At 40.2% G+C, this 18,420-nt stretch overlaps 8 protein-coding genes across 8 annotated transcripts; all 8 read left to right on the top strand.

Moving 5' to 3' along the window:
* Positions 1-565: 565 nt before the first annotated feature.
* On the top strand, positions 566-1,681 carry TM35_000024690 (putative solute carrier family 35 member F6-like; the record flags this gene model as incomplete). The annotated part of the gene is made up of 1 exon (XM_029021787.1): positions 566-1,681. One exon carries the CDS (start codon positions 566-568, stop codon positions 1,679-1,681), a length of 1,116 nt encoding a protein of 371 aa, XP_028887209.1.
* Positions 1,682-2,567: 886 nt separating this feature from the next.
* On the top strand, positions 2,568-3,713 carry TM35_000024680 (putative ATP-dependent DEAD/H RNA helicase; the record flags this gene model as incomplete). The annotated part of the gene is made up of 1 exon (XM_029021786.1): positions 2,568-3,713. The coding sequence occupies one exon, from the start codon at positions 2,568-2,570 to the stop codon at positions 3,711-3,713; it is 1,146 nt and encodes a 381-aa protein (XP_028887208.1).
* A 409-nt stretch (positions 3,714-4,122) lies between these two features.
* On the top strand, positions 4,123-5,268 carry TM35_000024670 (putative ATP-dependent DEAD/H RNA helicase; the record flags this gene model as incomplete). The annotated part of the gene is made up of 1 exon (XM_029021785.1): positions 4,123-5,268. The coding sequence occupies one exon, from the start codon at positions 4,123-4,125 to the stop codon at positions 5,266-5,268; it is 1,146 nt and encodes a 381-aa protein (XP_028887207.1).
* A 285-nt stretch (positions 5,269-5,553) lies between these two features.
* On the top strand, positions 5,554-6,306 carry TM35_000024660 (MP24 protein; the record flags this gene model as incomplete). Its single annotated transcript, XM_029021784.1, has 1 exon — positions 5,554-6,306. One exon carries the CDS (start codon positions 5,554-5,556, stop codon positions 6,304-6,306), a length of 753 nt encoding a protein of 250 aa, XP_028887206.1.
* Positions 6,307-6,839: 533 nt separating this feature from the next.
* On the top strand, positions 6,840-7,340 carry TM35_000024650 (RNA editing complex protein MP18; the record flags this gene model as incomplete). The annotated part of the gene is made up of 1 exon (XM_029021783.1): positions 6,840-7,340. One exon carries the CDS (start codon positions 6,840-6,842, stop codon positions 7,338-7,340), a length of 501 nt encoding a protein of 166 aa, XP_028887205.1.
* A 578-nt stretch (positions 7,341-7,918) lies between these two features.
* Positions 7,919-8,866, top strand: TM35_000024640 (Protein C21orf2; the record flags this gene model as incomplete). Its single annotated transcript, XM_029021782.1, has 1 exon — positions 7,919-8,866. The coding sequence occupies one exon, from the start codon at positions 7,919-7,921 to the stop codon at positions 8,864-8,866; it is 948 nt and encodes a 315-aa protein (XP_028887204.1).
* A 987-nt stretch (positions 8,867-9,853) lies between these two features.
* Positions 9,854-11,284, top strand: TM35_000024630 (putative protein kinase, putative,mitogen-activated protein kinase; the record flags this gene model as incomplete). Its single annotated transcript, XM_029021781.1, has 1 exon — positions 9,854-11,284. The coding sequence occupies one exon, from the start codon at positions 9,854-9,856 to the stop codon at positions 11,282-11,284; it is 1,431 nt and encodes a 476-aa protein (XP_028887203.1).
* Positions 11,285-14,530: 3,246 nt separating this feature from the next.
* Positions 14,531-15,922, top strand: TM35_000024620 (uncharacterized protein; the record flags this gene model as incomplete). Its single annotated transcript, XM_029021780.1, has 1 exon — positions 14,531-15,922. The coding sequence occupies one exon, from the start codon at positions 14,531-14,533 to the stop codon at positions 15,920-15,922; it is 1,392 nt and encodes a 463-aa protein (XP_028887202.1).
* Between the last annotated feature and the right edge of the window lie 2,498 nt (positions 15,923-18,420).

Genomic DNA, 18,420 nt, shown 5'->3' with positions numbered 1-18,420 from the left:
TTTTTTTTTTTTTTGTTTTCTTGTTTTTTGGAGTTCAGGTATGTAGACAAGAAACTGGTTTCTGTTTGTGTGTGTCTTCAAGAGCCAGGATGAAAAAAATATCTGATGATGTACTCTTTTTTTTTTTTTTTTGCTTTTGGCTTTTCATGTGTGCGTGGGGAAATATGGGCAAGTGATAACAGAGGATATCACCCTCACTCTTGTGAGAAAAGTAAACCGAAAAAAAAACGAAGGATAAAAAGAAAAAAAAAAAAAAAGAAAACCGTCTTGCCTTGTGTACTTCTGCACATCTGTAAGCATTTTTTTTTTCTCTGTCTCGTAGAAATATTCATAAGGTTTTTCCCTTCTTTACCATTAATACCAGTGCTGCAAATATTATCAATTATGGGTGGGTTACAATCTCTTCTTGTTCTTCTTGTTACTAGTGCCCATTGACGCGGTCATGGCACACTTTTTTTATTTTTTAAAGAGAAACAAACAAACCTTATTTGCCTTTGTATTCCATGTACTCTCTTTCTCTCTTTCTCTCTTTTTCTCTCTTCTCTTTACTCAGTGGTGTTTGTGGATGGCGTCGGTGGCACTACTCGCTCCCCTCGCCGCGGCGTACATTGCGTGGGGGACCGTCCAGACGGCGGCCATGAAGTGGGCGTACACCCTCGCCGCCCCCGCCGCCCCCGCCCGCTACGGCCCCTACACGTACACCTTCGCCCACCCATTCGTGCAGGCACTCGCCATGTTCATCGCAGAACTTCTCTGTCTCGTCGTGTTCGTCGCTATTCTCTTTCTGCGCTACGCCATGCACCACCGCCAGCCGAGAGCGGGAGTGGACATGGCGTTGCCGTGCAATCCCACCGTGTGGATGCTCCCAGCAGCCGCCGACTTTGGCGCCTCGGTGCTGCAGAACGTAGGCCTCACTCTCACATACGCCTCAGTGTACCAAATGCTGCGCGGTGCGGTGGTCGTTTTCATCGCCGCTTTGTCGTACGTCTGGCTCCATCGCCGCTTCTCACGACGTGAGTGCATCGGTATCGGGGTTGTCGTCATTGGTCTTACACTTGTTGGTATTAGCGCCATTATGCGGCCATCCCCAACAACAAAAACAGATTCAAATGTAAAAGTAGGCGGGGCCAACCGCAATCCACTTCTTGGTGCAGTTCTTATCATTGCAGCGCAGCTTCTACACGCATATCAAGGCGTCTGTGAGGAGCGGCTAGGAAAGTTGTATCACGTACCCCCACTTCAAATGGTCGGTACTGAGGGTGCCTACGGTGTTGGTATGACCCTCATGCTCCTTTCATTCTTACAACTTTTTCCATCTGCCCCTTTTGCTCATAATATTGTTGGAACTATCCCTGATGATGTTGCTAATGCGACAGTAAATCTTCTTGTTCCCTATGATGACATTGTTCTCGCCTTTGATCAGATGCAGCAGAACACTGTGTGCTTAATTTCCATGATTATTTACATATTGGCGGGTTTATTCTATAATGCTTGCCAGATTACCATAATCAAAAAATTTTCTGCGGCGACTTGTGTAATGTTAGGATCACTTCGGAATGTCACAGTGTGGATTGTAGCACTGGCGCTTCCCTCTGTATTTGAGGAGCATTTTGATCTTTTACAGCTTATTGGGTTCTGTTGTCTCGTGGCAGGGAACGTAGTATATCAGCAGCGTGGGTAATGTCGTAGGGCGTACGGGTTCTCCTGATTGTAGAGAGTTTGTGTGAAATTTCCCTACAATTAAAGGGAATAAACCCTCATGAGTGAGGTGAAGTGGGTGGATCGTGCGTATGTGTGTGTGTGTGTGTATGCGTGTGTGAAAGAAGGTTTATAGAATACACACGCACACACACACACAAAAAAAAAAAAAAAAAAAAAAAAAAAAAAAAAAAAAAAAAAAAAAAAAAAACAGCAAATGGCGTCATTAAAGAGCGTGAAGGAGGTCTGTAAAGGAAAAAAAAAAGACAAGAAAAAGAGAGAGAAGTTCGAGTACATATGGTTCTGTTGTGGTAACATGCAAGAATCAGTAAAATAATCTATCTGCTTGTCAGTATCGATACTACGCTATTCCTGCTGTTTACATAGGCAAATAAAAAAAGAAAGAAATAATGAGGTATATAGTAGGGTAGGATTGCAGTATCAAATTCTCTTTTGAATCCTCTTCTAGTTTAGGAAGAAAAGCTCTGCACCGTTTTTTTTTTTTCTTTTTTTTTTCTTCCTTCTATACCTATTCTCTTTTTCTTTTATACTCAAAAAGGAATGTTGTAGTGGTTGTATGATTTTTTTTTTTTTTTTTTTTTTTGCTTTTTCTTATTCGTTCTGATGGAGAGAACGGATTGTTGCATTGCGTTTCGAATTTTTTTTTTTTCTTTACTATCTTCATTTTTTTGTTTTGTTTTCTATGGGTTCATCTATGAAGCCTGGCTACTTTATTATTTCTTTGGTTGTTGCGTTTGATCTTATTTGCTTGTTTCTTCTTGGTACACAGTGGTGACAGTAGTAGTACTAGTTGTAGAAGTAGTTGTACAGACCACGGAATGCGATAATAGAGGTTCAAAAAGCAAGTGATGAGTAGTGGTACTGGGGAACCGCAGACGATTTCCGCCGCTCTCACCTGCATGTTAGAAATAGAGCATGAAATGGGGCGTACCGAAGTTGAGATTGTGGAGAATGAAGAACGAAAGAAACTTTATCGAATGTACAAATCATCTACTGCTGTTGCAGTAAAGGAAAGGTTAACACATGAGTATACTTCGGTTATTGTGAATACAAGTCACTACTCTTGCTATAATGACTCTCCACATAAAGTTGGTAACATAACGACTAATACGTCGATGGAGCAGTATGTGATGGAAGATGAGATTCCACAGCGTAGCTGTTCTCCAATGAAGTGGTGGAAAGACACAGTTGATGACAAAATAGGTTTCTCAGAAAATAGTAATATTGGAAGTATGAACAGCAATTATAATAGTAAGATAAGTAATTATTCTTCCAGATTTTCTCGAAGACCAAGTGTATTAGTTTCACCTTCTTTTAGTGCTTGTGATTCCCTGCAAATGGAATGGCCCGCGTGCAAGGAGATCTCTCCTTCCTTTTGTAGACACAAAGATAAACAACCGAATGAAAAGAGTGGAAGGACGCGTTGGAACATTAGTACGAATATTCATAGTAAACCAACAGCATTCCGTACTTCAACGACAGTTTCTTCTGATTCTCATCTTGTACGTCCAAAAACTTTTTTTCGTGGTGGAAAGCTGCCTCACTCTTCTACAAGGATAACTCCACGTGCTGATGTTGGAGAGCATCGCTCGTCAAAACTTAGTTTTGTCATTCATCCTCCACCTGGTCTTGTTTTGGAACGCTTAAAGCGATTACAATGGAGAGAAAATCTACTTCGTATAGAACTTGAACGTGAGGCATTGGAAGATTGGTATATTCTACGGGGTGAATTTATAGGAATGGGGAGTAAGCTTGTTGAGAAGGTTCTGTTAGGGTTCTCTTCTTCAGTTCGTGATGAGCAACGTAGCGTATGTAAATTGGGTATTTATTCAAAGCCTGCTATTCCTATCTCTTTTTCATATGATTGGGAACGGGCAAAAAGACGACAGGAAAAGCGCTTCATATCTACAGAATTGTATGGTTTACGAACCGACACCAACTTGGTATCGTATAGAGCAAGAGCTCCTATTGATACCAAAAAAAAAACCATATAGTGGCCTTTTGCAATTTTAATAAGTAAGAAGAAAAGAAAAAAAAAAAAANTTTTTTTCTTCCTTCTATACCTATTCTCTTTTTCTTTTATACTCAAAAAGGAATGTTGTAGTGGTTGTATGATTTTTTTTTTTTTTTTTTTTTTTGCTTTTTCTTATTCGTTCTGATGGAGAGAACGGATTGTTGCATTGCGTTTCGAATTTTTTTTTTTTCTTTACTATCTTCATTTTTTTGTTTTGTTTTCTATGGGTTCATCTATGAAGCCTGGCTACTTTATTATTTCTTTGGTTGTTGCGTTTGATCTTATTTGCTTGTTTCTTCTTGGTACACAGTGGTGACAGTAGTAGTACTAGTTGTAGAAGTAGTTGTACAGACCACGGAATGCGATAATAGAGGTTCAAAAAGCAAGTGATGAGTAGTGGTACTGGGGAACCGCAGACGATTTCCGCCGCTCTCACCTGCATGTTAGAAATAGAGCATGAAATGGGGCGTACCGAAGTTGAGATTGTGGAGAATGAAGAACGAAAGAAACTTTATCGAATGTACAAATCATCTACTGCTGTTGCAGTAAAGGAAAGGTTAACACATGAGTATACTTCGGTTATTGTGAATACAAGTCACTACTCTTGCTATAATGACTCTCCACATAAAGTTGGTAACATAACGACTAATACGTCGATGGAGCAGTATGTGATGGAAGATGAGATTCCACAGCGTAGCTGTTCTCCAATGAAGTGGTGGAAAGACACAGTTGATGACAAAATAGGTTTCTCAGAAAATAGTAATATTGGAAGTATGAACAGCAATTATAATAGTAAGATAAGTAATTATTCTTCCAGATTTTCTCGAAGACCAAGTGTATTAGTTTCACCTTCTTTTAGTGCTTGTGATTCCCTGCAAATGGAATGGCCCGCGTGCAAGGAGATCTCTCCTTCCTTTTGTAGACACAAAGATAAACAACCGAATGAAAAGAGTGGAAGGACGCGTTGGAACATTAGTACGAATATTCATAGTAAACCAACAGCATTCCGTACTTCAACGACAGTTTCTTCTGATTCTCATCTTGTACGTCCAAAAACTTTTTTTCGTGGTGGAAAGCTGCCTCACTCTTCTACAAGGATAACTCCACGTGCTGATGTTGGAGAGCATCGCTCGTCAAAACTTAGTTTTGTCATTCATCCTCCACCTGGTCTTGTTTTGGAACGCTTAAAGCGATTACAATGGAGAGAAAATCTACTTCGTATAGAACTTGAACGTGAGGCATTGGAAGATTGGTATATTCTACGGGGTGAATTTATAGGAATGGGGAGTAAGCTTGTTGAGAAGGTTCTGTTAGGGTTCTCTTCTTCAGTTCGTGATGAGCAACGTAGCGTATGTAAATTGGGTATTTATTCAAAGCCTGCTATTCCTATCTCTTTTTCATATGATTGGGAACGGGCAAAAAGACGACAGGAAAAGCGCTTCATATCTACAGAATTGTATGGTTTACGAACCGACACCAACTTGGTATCGTATAGAGCAAGAGCTCCTATTGATACCAAAAAAAAAACCATATAGTGGCCTTTTGCAATTTTAATAAGTAAGAAGAAAAGAAAAAAAAAAAAAATAAAATAAAGAATAGTGGGATACTGTTTTTTTTTTTTTTCTTTTGCTTGTTACTTATACACACAGTTGGACTGTTTTGGCTCCCCTCATCCCCTTGAGATGTGGTTTCTTTTTTCTTTTATTTTTCTTGGTGTTTGGGTGATTGAATCTTTTCTTTGTGCTGGTTTTTCTCTCTTTGTGTGCTTACAGTTGTTTCACAGAAAAAAAGATTACTTTCTGTGTGTCTGTGTACTAAATATGTTCTTGCGTGCGACTTCACCTCTATTGGATAAAACGATCTGCACATTGCGTGATGCTGTAGGTGTTGCTTGTGCCGCTGGCCTCTTGGGAGGTACACTAACCAAGACTGCTACACCAGGGGCATCATTAAGTGAGAGTGAAAGCGAGGATCCTCATCATGTGTTTGCATCGTTTTCGGTGGCGGACCCATTAGGCACTCGGCAGCCATCCTCTGTGAGTGGCAGCCGTAGTAACAAGAGTAATGGCAATCACAATAACAGTAGCTGTATCCATAACGAGGTAGGAGATCGGATCCGTTTCGCATCGTACTGTGTGGAAGGGCCTAGTGTTGCCGTTTCATCGGCCGCTGCTTCCATTGCACACATTGAAGGTGTCGTGCGGCGTGTTGACTTTGGCCACGCCGTTGGGGCGGAGGGACGGCCGCTCCTGCAGTTCGTGCTGGACGTGGTGGAGGCCCCTCCCGGCCAATTAGAAGAAAACGATGATGATAAGAAGACGAAGAGAAAGGCGAGGGAAGGGGCGATGGTGTTGCCGCTGGCGGTGTGGTGGCGGGCGGCGGGCGTTGAGGGGTCGACGGGGGCCGAAGAAGCGGCGCGGCGGCTCGTGGGGCGGCGAGTGGTCGCCAGCGGGCGGCTGCGGGTGGAGGAGCGCTACGAGGTCAGCAGCCGCACAACACACAAAGTCCCCGTGTTGATGCTTCCGCCAACGCCAACCTTTGAGACTAGCGCTCTCGCTGTTCTCGCAGATTGAGAGGGCGGTTAAGGGGTGCCGTATGATCATCCCCTCTTACGTTGCTGTAATAACGTTGAGTCCTGTCTTTTTTTTTTTTGTCGTTATTCCAATTTTATCAACCTTGTTATTGCTGTCGGAGTGAGTCTTTCTATTTATTTCTTTTTCTCTCTCTCTCTGTATATCTGTGCGTCTGTCTGTGTGTGAATGAACCTATCTATTTTTTTTTTTGTCGTGCATATCGTTTTGTGTTCTCTTTTTTTGCATTTTTTTTTTTTTTTTTTTGTGTGTGTGTGTGCGTTTTACACAGTGTGTTTTGCACATACATATCATTCTCTCTCCCTCTCCCGCACATTCATTTGTTCATTCGTACGTACGTACGTACGCACGCAGAGTGAGAGAACGAGAGAGTGAGAGAGAGAAAGAGGGAGAAAGGCAGGAAGCGAAGGAGAGGTGAGGGAGAACGAACGAGGTTGAACCATTGTAAATTTTGGTTGCATTTCTATAGTTTCCTATAAAAGAGAATAATAACAAAACAAAAGGAACAAAAACATATGTTTTCCCTCACTTGCCGTCGCTTATTATTGCGACACACCGTCACTCACCGTTGTAAGAGTGTGAATAGTGTAACTTTGGTTGGTGTAGTACATGACATCCAGAGCGGGTTTGTGTACGAAGACGCCGTTACCCAGTTTACTCTCACCACGACAAGCATTGACACCACACATCCAACACAGGAGGTGGTGGTAGAGAAGGATCACCACACTATTCGTTGCTTTGGAGAGCTCTTCTCCGCAGAAGTAAAACAAAAAATTAAGGAGGGAAATGTGGTTTGCGTGAATGGAAGACTGCGACTCAGTCCACAGTTGGAACCTTCATGCAACAAACACTTTTACTTTCCCTACATCCAAGTTCAACCACCACATGGTCAAGTGGCTGTGATTCACGGCGACCGTAGAACCACACCGGCACCGGTGAATCCAACCGTGGACGAGATACCTGCTGAGAAAGAGGGCAACAACAACAACAGCAGCAGCAGTGCAAACTCATCTTGATTACAGTCGTTTGATATACTGACTGTAAAGGAACCTTGGTGTTGGAAGTTTACTCACAGAGAATTATGAATTGAAATGGGAGTGGGAAAAAAAAAAATAGATGGAGAGAGTGAGTGAAATAAGAAAAAGTGAAAAAAAAAGAAAAAAGTACGGGAGAGGGAGCGTCTTTGTGTATTTACTTTCGTATGTGTGAACATGTGTGGGTTATTTAACTTGATGAGTGAGGAAGACTTGAAATTTTTCCTGTCTATTTTTTTTCTTATCATTGTTCTCCTCAACACTGCCATATCGAGTGGTATCATCGTGTGCAATATTTATTATTATGTTTTACCTAATTGAGTACGAACTCATCCTGCTTAGGCTTTTCTTTTTCTTTTTCTCTTCTTATTTATTTTTTTTTTTTACTTTTTACGTGCGTTTTTATTATTATTATTATTATTATTATTATTATTATTATTATTATTATTATTTAATTCTCTCACCGCGAAATTGAAGTAGAAAGAGAGAGAGAGGGAGAGAAATACGTAGAGAATAATTAGAATTTGAGACATAGCGAATTCCAATAGTACATTAGTTGTATGATATTAAAGGAGCAGTTTGTCTTGGAAACCACCAAGGCCACAAGCTTGGCGGCAGTGCGGAACTTAAATCTCTGGAGTGAGGGACTCACCGATGTGTCTATTATATCAAAGATTCCAGGCATTGAAGTACTTTCTCTCTCATCCAATCAGGTTTCAACAATGAGCCCATTTGCATCATGTACCTCATTGCGCGAGTTGTATTTACGAAAGAACAATATTCAATCTCTTTCAGAGGTTAAATACATTAAGGACCTTCCACATCTCCATACACTCTGGCTTTTAGATAACCCTTGTGCGACGCATCCAAACTATCGGTATTTTGTTATTAACTGTTGCCCACATCTACGGCAGCTTGATAGTATTGAGGTCACTAAAAAGGAGCGGGAAGAAGCCATGGAGAAACTTCCTGAGAAGGTTATGAAAGAAATGCTCCAACAGGGAACTGCCCCTGCGGTAGATGCGGCACCAGCCGCCGCAGCAGAAGGGAGTGGAATGGTAGCAAAGCCCGTTTCCGCACCAGCCCCACCCCCACCACAACCACCGGCAGTATCTGGGCCACCGGTAAAAGTGATCTCCAGACCGGCAATACCTCAACGTGTAGTAACTCCTCAATCAGTCGAAAGACGTTCTAGTGGTCCTCCAATTAGGCGCAATAGCGAAGAAGAGAGGAAGGAAAAGGAAAAGGAAAAGAAGAAAAAGGAAAAAGAGAAGGATCTTCGAGGTAATGAAAGCAAGGAAGGTGATGGGTCGAGAGGAGTCAGTCTCGAAGCTCTTTCAGATGGTTCATCGTACACAACAATTCAAACACAACGTGCAATTCTCACTGCCATTGTATCGTTGATACCTGAACTCACAATAGATTCTCTCGGGGTATTGCAAAAAGAAGTTGTGGAGGAGATGGCGAGGAAGAAAAAAGCCATGCGTCAAATGTCTAGATCATCGTAACAGGGGGAGAGAGGGGGCAGAGAAATGATGTATCTATCTGCATGTGATTCATTCTTTTATAGTACTGATATCGTTTTCGTAGCTTATTGATTTTAAACCTATATAGTAGTTGGAGCAATTTCTTTTTGAATCTCCTTTGTTTGAATGACAGTATAGTTGCGTGCAGACGCATGGATCTTCATCCTTGTCTCCCTCTTTTTTTTCTTTTTCTTTTCTGCTTTCTATCTCTACTTTATCTTCAAAAAAATTTTTACCGTTCGGTATATTTGTGTACCTGTTTGAGAGTTTTCCCACTTCTTTGAAGGTATATATATATATCTTCGGCAATGCCGCAAGGGAGTGACCAAAACATCTGGAACTCCGTGGCACTCCTTGTTCCTTTGATTATTTATTTATTTTTTTTTCCCCTCCCCTTCTGCTGCAGTCACAGCAGCGAAGTTAGAACACGAGTGGAATAGTCGAATAAAAAGTTAAAGTTTTTGTGTTTTATGACTATGTGTTTTTTTATTTATTTCTTGCTACTTGTCTCCTTTTCGTTGCATTTTTCTTTTTTTCTTTCTGTATATGTTTTTCCTTTTCTTTTTACACCTTTCGTGTAGAGATATATCTCGGGTAGGGACTTCCTTTTTTTTTCTGGAGGGAAAGAGGAGGAAGAACGAAAGAAAACGAAGAAGAAAACAAAGAAGAGGGGATTAAAAGAGAAAAGTATTGAAGAATCAAGAGATTAGTACTGCCAACAAGAGAAAGGCGACAACAAGAACAACAAGAAAAAGATAAACGAAAAAAAAAAAAGAAAAAAAAGAAAAGGGGGAAAAAAAAACAGAGATAAAGAAAAAAAAAAGAACAGAAAATAAAAAAGAAAACAAAACCCAAAGCATCACCGTTTTGTAGGAGAAAGTTATACATATACATTACATACATCCACGAGACACAAAGCATATACATATTTGTGAAGAAGTACGCTTTAAGTCCCAGAGAAAACCAATCATGTCATCAGAAATAGAGCCACATATTCTCCGTAAGTATGAGATTCAGGCACAGTTAGGACAAGGGGCATATGGTATTGTTTGGCGGGCTTCTGACCGTCGTACCCATCAAGTGGTTGCCCTAAAGAAAATATATGATGCATTTCAAAATGCCACCGATGCGCAACGTACATTTCGAGAAATTATGTTTCTCCAAGCTTTAAAACATCCAAATATTATAAAACTTCTTCATGTGCATCGTGCTACTAACGATAAGGATATATATCTTGTTTTTGAGTATATGGAGACGGATCTCCATGTTGTCATTCGTGCCAACATTCTTGAAGACATCCACAAACAGTTTATCATATATCAATTGCTTAAAACTATGAAGTATCTTCACTCTGCTGAGCTGTTACACCGTGACATGAAACCCTCTAATCTGCTTGTAAATAGCGACTGCTCCATGAAGGTGGCAGATTTTGGTTTAGCGCGTTCGATTCTTTCGCTAGAGAAGGAGCAAGTGGCTCGTCCTGTGCTGACGGATTACATCATGACGCGATGGTACCGCCCACCGGAAATTCTCCTTGGATCCACCCGCTACACCAAAGGTGTTGATATGTGGGCGGTTGGCTGCATTCTGGCGGAGCTGATTCTAGGCCGGCCGATCTTCCCCGGCCGCACGACCATGAAACAACTGGAGTTAATCATCAGCGTGTTGGGCGAACCAACGGCGGAGGACATTGCGGCGACGAACTCGCAGTTTGCGGAGGCGATGCTGCGCGACATCCGCCGCTCGCAGGTGACGACGTTTGCGGAACTCCTCCCGAAGGCCTCCGCCGACGCCCTCGACTTGGTGGAGAAACTCATGCGCTTCAACCCCAACGCGCGGCTCACGGCGGAGCAGGCGCTCGAGCACCCGTACGTCGCGGCCTTCCACAAGGCGCAGGACGAGCCGGTCGCCCCCGGGCCCATCACCATCGCCCTCCCAGACGACACCCGCTTCACCATGCAGGAGTACAGGGAGCGGCTCTATCAGGAGATCGCAAACGCCAGGCGAAAGGTGCGGCGCGAGGCGGTGGGAGCTCCAGGCGCAAAGGGCGAAGGCGAAGGCACCACCACCAACACACGCACGAACCCAGGCGCCTCCACCACAGGATCCAATAATAACAGTACCAACACCACATCCGGAGTAGCCGCCACAGCAGCGGGTGCAGAGGAGAAACGGGAAAGAGTGCGGGAATCCACACAGCCAAGCGGCACCACAACACACACCTCCTCTAGTGCTGCCCCACGGCCAGCCTCCTCAGCCGCCACGCGATCAGGAATGGGAAATGGAGCAAGTCGAACAACAGTGGCCGCACGATCATCAGATGCAGGACGATCCGTACATCATGTCAGACCAGCTGTGTCACGCTATGGTGTGAATGGCACTCGTCTTTCACACAAATAGAAAAGTGAGAATGGAGAAAAAAGAAAGAGAGAAAAACAAAAAAAAAAAACAACAACAACTAATTAATAGTATTAGTAAAAATAATAATAATAGTAATATTAATAATAATAATGGGTAGTCGGCATATGAAACGAAGAGCAGAAATCTTTAGACTGCTATTAGTATGGTGTATATATCAGTATGAAGAAGAAGAAGAAGGGACTATATCCGCTAGGATATTAGATTCCTTTGATGTTTTCTCTCTTTCTCTTTCTCTTTTTGCTTCACTCTATTGTTACTTTATTATACTTTTTTTTTTTTTTTTTTTACCACTCACCGTCTCATGTGAATCATTCAGCGTTTTTTTTTCTTTTTTCGCTTCTTCCTCTCCGAAACAGCGCCACTCTCGCCCCCCCCCTCCCTCTCCATTTTTTTCTTTCTCTCTCTCTCTCTCACGCTCTTGCATATATATTTATATTCCTTGTTTTGTGGGATGATGTGTGGCTAACAGCGAGCGGAGAGAGGTCGCATTTTCCACCATTTTACTATATTTATTCTTATTTTGAGTGATTTGAGGGATGAACTTGTGGAGAATGTCGGAGTGGGTACTGGAGAGTTGGGGGTGGAAGGAGGAGCTGCCGCATGTATGTGTGTACAGTAATGTATATGTGTGTTTATGTGTATGTATGTGCGTGTGTTTATGTTTGTGTCTGTGTCTTTGTGGGTTTGCGAAAGGAGAAAAAAAGGACTTGATAGGAGCAAGTAAGATAAATGTGGACTAAAGATAGGAGAAATCCACATGCGAGATTGCGAAATAGACATTCCTGAAATACGCTCCACCATGTTTATTCATTATATATATATATATATATTGTACATGCATATTTATGTATTAGTGGCAAACCTGACAGGGTTAACCGAGTGGAGTGCGTGCTATTAGATATACGAAAACTTTGTGATAATCCAAGTGAAATACAAAAAGGAATGCCTGACACACAATATTATCGGTGTGTATGTATGTCTGTGTGGCGTGAAGTGTCAGAAAGAAAAAAAAAAAAAGAAAAAACTCAAGACGAGGAAAAAGAGCGAAAGAAAACATTTTGTAGCTCAGAGACAGACTAAGATAACACCAACAAATAGATATGGGATATCTGAGTCTAACATTTGAATAGCAATAATGATTCTCTTGTAAGAGAATCCGAAGAAGGAAAAAAGGAGGGGTGTAAAAAGAGAAAAGAAAAGAAAAGAAAAACAAGAACAAGAAGAGTGAGAGGGATCATTAATACTGGACGCCATTTAGTCTCCTGTTTGTAAGTATTTCTTTTTTTTTTTTCTCCTTTTCTTGTTATCTAGATTACCGTTATTGGTTTTTTTTTTTTTCTTTTACACCCCTTTTTTTTATTCTTCTTGTTTTGTAGTCTTTTTTTCCTTCTTCTTTGCTATACAACGGTTGTGTAGACTATGATGAAGTGAACTGTATATGTGGTTTTTGGTAGAATTGGCACTTGTACGTTTATATATATATATATATATATATATATATATATATATATATAAACGTATACGTTTATTGTTCTTACAATAGTAGTATGCATACAGTGAGAGAGAAAAAAAAAAAAAAACCAAAAAGAATAATTTATTTATTCGTAACTCTATGTACTTGCGTTCGTGCCTCTGCTTTACATTTTAACCTACTTATCTCGTTCTCACTGTGTGCAACTGCTCATTTTTTTTTTGTGTTTTTTTTTTTTCCTTTTGCCTTGCAGCCACCTTGGTTTTTGTGATCTTGGAGCTGCTGTGATCCCCAATCGATAGCAGTTTTTATTTAATTCTTGGTGTTTCGTAACCTCTTTCACATCCTCTCTCCTGTGTGGCTTGCGTGTTAGTTGATAGTGAAACGAAGAAGAGAAAAAAGGGAAAATATTTAGAACCAAAAGGTATCGGAGAAAATGTTGTGAATGTGTCTCATTTCACTTGATTGGTGTTTCGTTTTTTTTTTTTTTTTGCATTGCCCTGCTGGTACATTATGGCATTTTCTTTGCTTTTATTTTTCCACTTTTTTGTTATTCTTATTGTTATTATGAGTGTTATTATTGTCCTTTGTGCTTGTTTTCTCTTTCTCTTTCTCTCTTTTTCATTTGTTTGGTCCGTTTTTTTTTTTTTTATCTCTTTTTTTTTGTTTTTTTTTTTTCAATGTAGTCGTTTTTTTTCGTCGCTGCATTCTTTTTTTTTTCTTCACGTTTTGTTTGTTTGTGTTCGTTTGTACATGCGGAACGTTTTTGTGTTTCACCCTCCATCATCTTCACTTAGACGAAAGTGAATGACCTGACACACATGAGAAACAAAAAAAAAAAAGACATTTATAGTTATATATATATATATATATATCTCGCTCCCATCGTTTGGCGCTTTTGCCTCTTTTTTTTTTCTTTCATTTTCACGCATATTACCTTTTTTTATTTTACCCTTTTTACGGGAGTCTGCGCAACAAACACTGCAAAAAAAAAAAAAGAAAAAGAGAAGAAGAATTGTAGACAGAGGACAGTACAAGCGAATGAAATATATAAAGTGAGAAACAGATATGAACACTTCTTATTTCCCTTCTTTTAGCTATGCACGCATACTGTTGTTGCTGTTTTTTTTTTTTTTTTCGTTTTGAATGGTAGTAATCAAAAGGATTATCATCATATTAATATCAATGAATATGTTGTATCTACACTATTCTTATCTATTTCGTTCTTTCTTTTTCTTTTTCTTTTTCTTCCCCTCGTGTCACCACTCATCCTCTTTAGTTTAGCCTGAAATCAGTGAACACCGTTTAGAGATCAGAGAAGTGAAGCGAAAAAAAAAAGAAAAAAAAAAAGCGAAAGAGAAATAGAAAGATTCAAAAGAGAGAAATATTATTATTCTGCCCAATTATTCTTCAGTGCCTTTGTTTTTGTTTATCTCTGTACTTCTGCGCTGACTGCTGGTGGTGCTGTGTCAACGGGAATTGTGGTTCACACGAAGTAAAGTAAAAAGTATTGACAGAGCTACTAACACGCCGATCTTCTTCAGACCTTCTCAACACTTGGCGTATACTCCATCACTCGTAGGTAAGACTACAACTCAAAGTACCCAGCGGCTGTAAAAAGAAGAAAAGAAGAAAGAAAGAGAAACTAGAAGAAGAGAGGGAAGATTTACCCGAGTCGAAAGGAAAAGAAAAAAGAGAAGAACACAAGAAAAAAAAAAAAAAACCCCGACATATACGCGCAGATAAAAACACACATGCGCATCAGTCCAAGGAATACACGACAGCCATCGTACCGAGGCGGTCAGGGTTTCTTCCAACACCCACAGCAACAACTATACCTACAACAACAACAACAACAACAACAACTCGCACGCCATGCCGTGAATATCAGTCCACTAAGCGGCAGTCGCAGTCCTAATTCAGGAGCCTCCTCCGCTTATCATGATCGCCACGTCACAGTACGTTTGGTTTGTCCATGTTCAAATATGGTGATCTGCACACGATTGAACCGCGTGGTGCCAACGGCTGCAAGAGCCCAAAATGGTGCGGCTGTCTGCGAAGAATATATGTATAAGCAAACTTGTCCTCTTGGTGAATATTGCCCTAAGGTTCATGTCGCACAAGAATACACGTGGCAGTATATTACACAAGATATTAATAAAAACACAGGTCTCTACGAAGCTGGATTTTTTGTTCAATGCTATGATCCACGAATGACACGTTATTACAATATTCCAAGTGAATTTATATTACCTACACGTGGAAGCAACGAGTATGTGAGAATGCATAATGAACACGGTGATAATTTTAAGGCCAAGTTTAAACTTTGTGAGGCTATGACCATACAAGGGAAATGTGATTTTGGTGCTACTTGTGAAGATATTCACACCGTCTTTGAGGACCTCTCTGTTGTGGAAAGCACCACGACACACATTGCTGAACCTGAAATGCTCATTCATTACCCTCGTCTTCGACCTGATATTATTGTGCGTGTGTTTGAGCAGAACAGCAACGAGTCCTTTGTAGACTACCCAGGAGATCAGGTGTTGATGACATTGGGATCCCGCCAATACATGACGGCATATGATGCGGAAGGAACCATTCCAAAGAAGAAGATGCAGCATTGTGCCCATTTCCGCACGAAACACTTATGTCGAATGGGTGAGAACTGCCGTTTCTTGCATGTTGTCGCCGGCCTCAACTCTTCCCTCGGCAATTCTCTCAACAGCGGTATCACACTCCACGGCGTCTCCCGCGGCGACTCCCCCGTCTCCGACATCACCGTCAACGTGCGCAGCCGCCAGGGGCCGCAGTACATGAACGGCAGTCAAGTCGCGATGTTCGTCGCGCAGAAGTACGGCAGCGACGGCGTCTACACCGGCAGCGGCACCCCAACAGACATCGACACCAACGTCCCCGTCCACCGCGATGGGGAGCAGAAACAACAACTGCCGCCATCTCCACAAACACAAATACAACCACCAGCGCCAATGTCCGGCGAGGGATCACCATCGGCGGAGCGCAGCGTGGCGTACTCCTCGCAGACGGACGCGGTCAAATCACGGATGATCAGTCCAACGAGACGCAACAATCCGTACGCCATCACCACCGCAGAGGAGCGGCTCTCACCACCCCGCACGGAGTAAAATGCCCCGCCCCACACACCAGAGAAGATCAGAGCAGCCCCTGAGGGGCTAAATAAAGAATTAAAAACAAAAATAAAGAGGGAACACACAAAGAAGAGATGCCAGAAGTGAAAAGAGGGGGAAGGGCGTGATGATAATGGTTACTGGAAGAATGAGTTTCCCAGTTTAAGTGGTCATTACAAAGGCAGAAGAACTGAAAATGTTTTAACGAGTTCACAAACAAAAGAAATAGTCTTATACAGTAGTGATTTGCCATTTCAGGTGGAAACGGGAAGAAACAAAAAGAAAATTAAAAAAAAAAAAAGATTCAGTAGAAGACAAATGAACAGAAAAAATGGAAGGGAAAAGGTCCACAATATGGAAAAAAAAAAGGAAAAGGAACGAGTACAGGGAATATTCCAAGGTAAGGGGAAATATGGGACGTATGCTGAAGAGAAAAGAAAAAAAAAGAAAAAAAAAACTGTAAATGAATCAAGAACGAAAAAAAGACAATGAGGATAAAAAATGAAGACACAAACAGTAGCTGAATTAAGAAAATAAAAAAAAAAAGAGCTCAAGGAAAAAAAAAATAACAGTGGAATAACGTGAATGGAAACCCAATGACGGAGTGTTTTTTTTTTTTTTGTTTCAGTGTTATCTTATGTCTCTCTTAAGAGCGAATCGTTCTCTTTTTTTTTCTTTTCTATTTTTGTTTTTATTTTTATTTTTGCAATTAATCTTGCCTTTTTCTCCTTATTGTTTATTTAGTTTATTTTTGTCTTCTGTGACTCTGTGTTTGTGTTTTTTTCGTTTCTTTTCATTTCCATGTTTTTTTTTTTTTTTGTGCCAAGGTGGGGGTAGAGAGTTTTCTCTCCTTTTCTAACCGTTTTTTTTTTTTTTTTTTGTTTCACCCCATTGTGGCCTTCCCTGTACAGTTTGTGTTGATAAATGTTGTCTTCTCATCTTTTTTTTTTTTCTTTTCTTTTTTCTTTCTTCCATTTCTGCTCCCGCTGTTCATTAATGCTGGTGAAGAAAAGAGTAAATGTGTGGAGTGGTTTCCCGGGGGGAACGTTTCTAGAATAACTTCTTTTTCCTTTTCTATTACTTAAGCGGTGATGTAAAGGAACCATAAGGAGAAAAAAGTTATTGTGTGAAGAAGAGAAAAAAAGAGAAATTTTTAGAAAAGCGGAACGAAACCCTTTTTTTTTGTTTTTTTTCTTTCTTTTGTTTTGAGACTTTTGTATTTGTGCCGTTTATTAAACCCTTTCTGTCGCTGCGTGTCTTTTCTCTTTTTGCTGGAGGCGAGTGCGTCTGTGTGTGTACATGGAGTCCGTTTCTGCATGTACATGAGGTGTTATTAATATTATTATTGTTTTGATTTGATGTGATTTGTATGTTCTTCGATTCGATTCGTTTCTTTTTGTTTTGGTATTGTTTTATTTCTCTTTTCCCATTCTCGTGATTCTTTCCTTTTCCCTTTTGTAATTGTTATGTTTTTTTTTTTCTTTTTTTTTTTCTCGGAAAGAGAGAAAGAGAATGAGAAAGATGGTGTATAGTTGAGTGGAGAGGTCTGGGAGGGAAATAGACGGATAGAAGGCGAGGAAAATGGTTTAACCAAATTTACTCACATGCTCTCTTTCTCTGGTAAAAGGGGAAAACAACAGCAATAATTGTTTTGTGTGTTTGTATATATGTATGTATTGTACGTATGTATGTATCCTTTCTTTATGAGAGTTTGTTTTCTATTTTTGTTAATTTACGTGTCTGTGCACACACACACAGTTCACACACAGTTCACACACTTACACGCTGTTTCACTCCCTGTATAACCTAACCGTTCTTATCTCAACAACTTTGTTTACTTTTACTCGTGCAACGTGGAACTTGAGACGTTGCTTCTTTTTTTTTTTTTTTATTATTATTATTATTTTATTGCGTTTTTGTTGTTGTTATTGTTTGTTATTATTATTATTACTGTTTGTTATTATTGTTTATTATTTTTTACTGTAAGTATTCTTGCGACAGCAACGGCTGCTACTCCTTTTTGGTGCTTGTTTGTTTTGTATATGGATGAAATGCTGTATCTGGCGAAGCGGGTGGAATGGCTGCAGGAGGAGGAGGAGGAGAAGGTGTACTTGTTATTGCCCTTGTTATTATTTTATTGTACTTACTATTAATAGTATCATTATTATTATTAGTATTATTATTATTAATAGTATTATTATCATTATTAGTATTATTACTATTAATAGTATTATTAGTATTATTATTATTAATAGTATTATTAATAGTATTATTAATATTGGTATTGATATTGCTATTACTAGTACTACTACCTCCTCTACCACTGCCACTACTACTATGAAAGCTAGTAAAGAAGATTGCAAACAGGAGTATGCGTGTGTAAATGTGTGTACTAATAGTGAAAAAGAAAAAAAAAAAAGAATGAACTTACATGCCACGCTTGAGTCCCTCTTTTTATTATTATTATTATTATTATTATTATTATTATTATTATT

This window comes from Trypanosoma theileri (assembly GCF_002087225.1).
Source record: "Trypanosoma theileri isolate Edinburgh chromosome Unknown TM35_Tth_2_V1, whole genome shotgun sequence".
NCBI classification, from domain to species: Eukaryota; Euglenozoa; class Kinetoplastea; order Trypanosomatida; family Trypanosomatidae; genus Trypanosoma; species Trypanosoma theileri.
The sequence above is the reverse complement of the archived record's forward strand: the minus strand, read 5'-3'. Positions and strand labels throughout refer to the sequence as shown.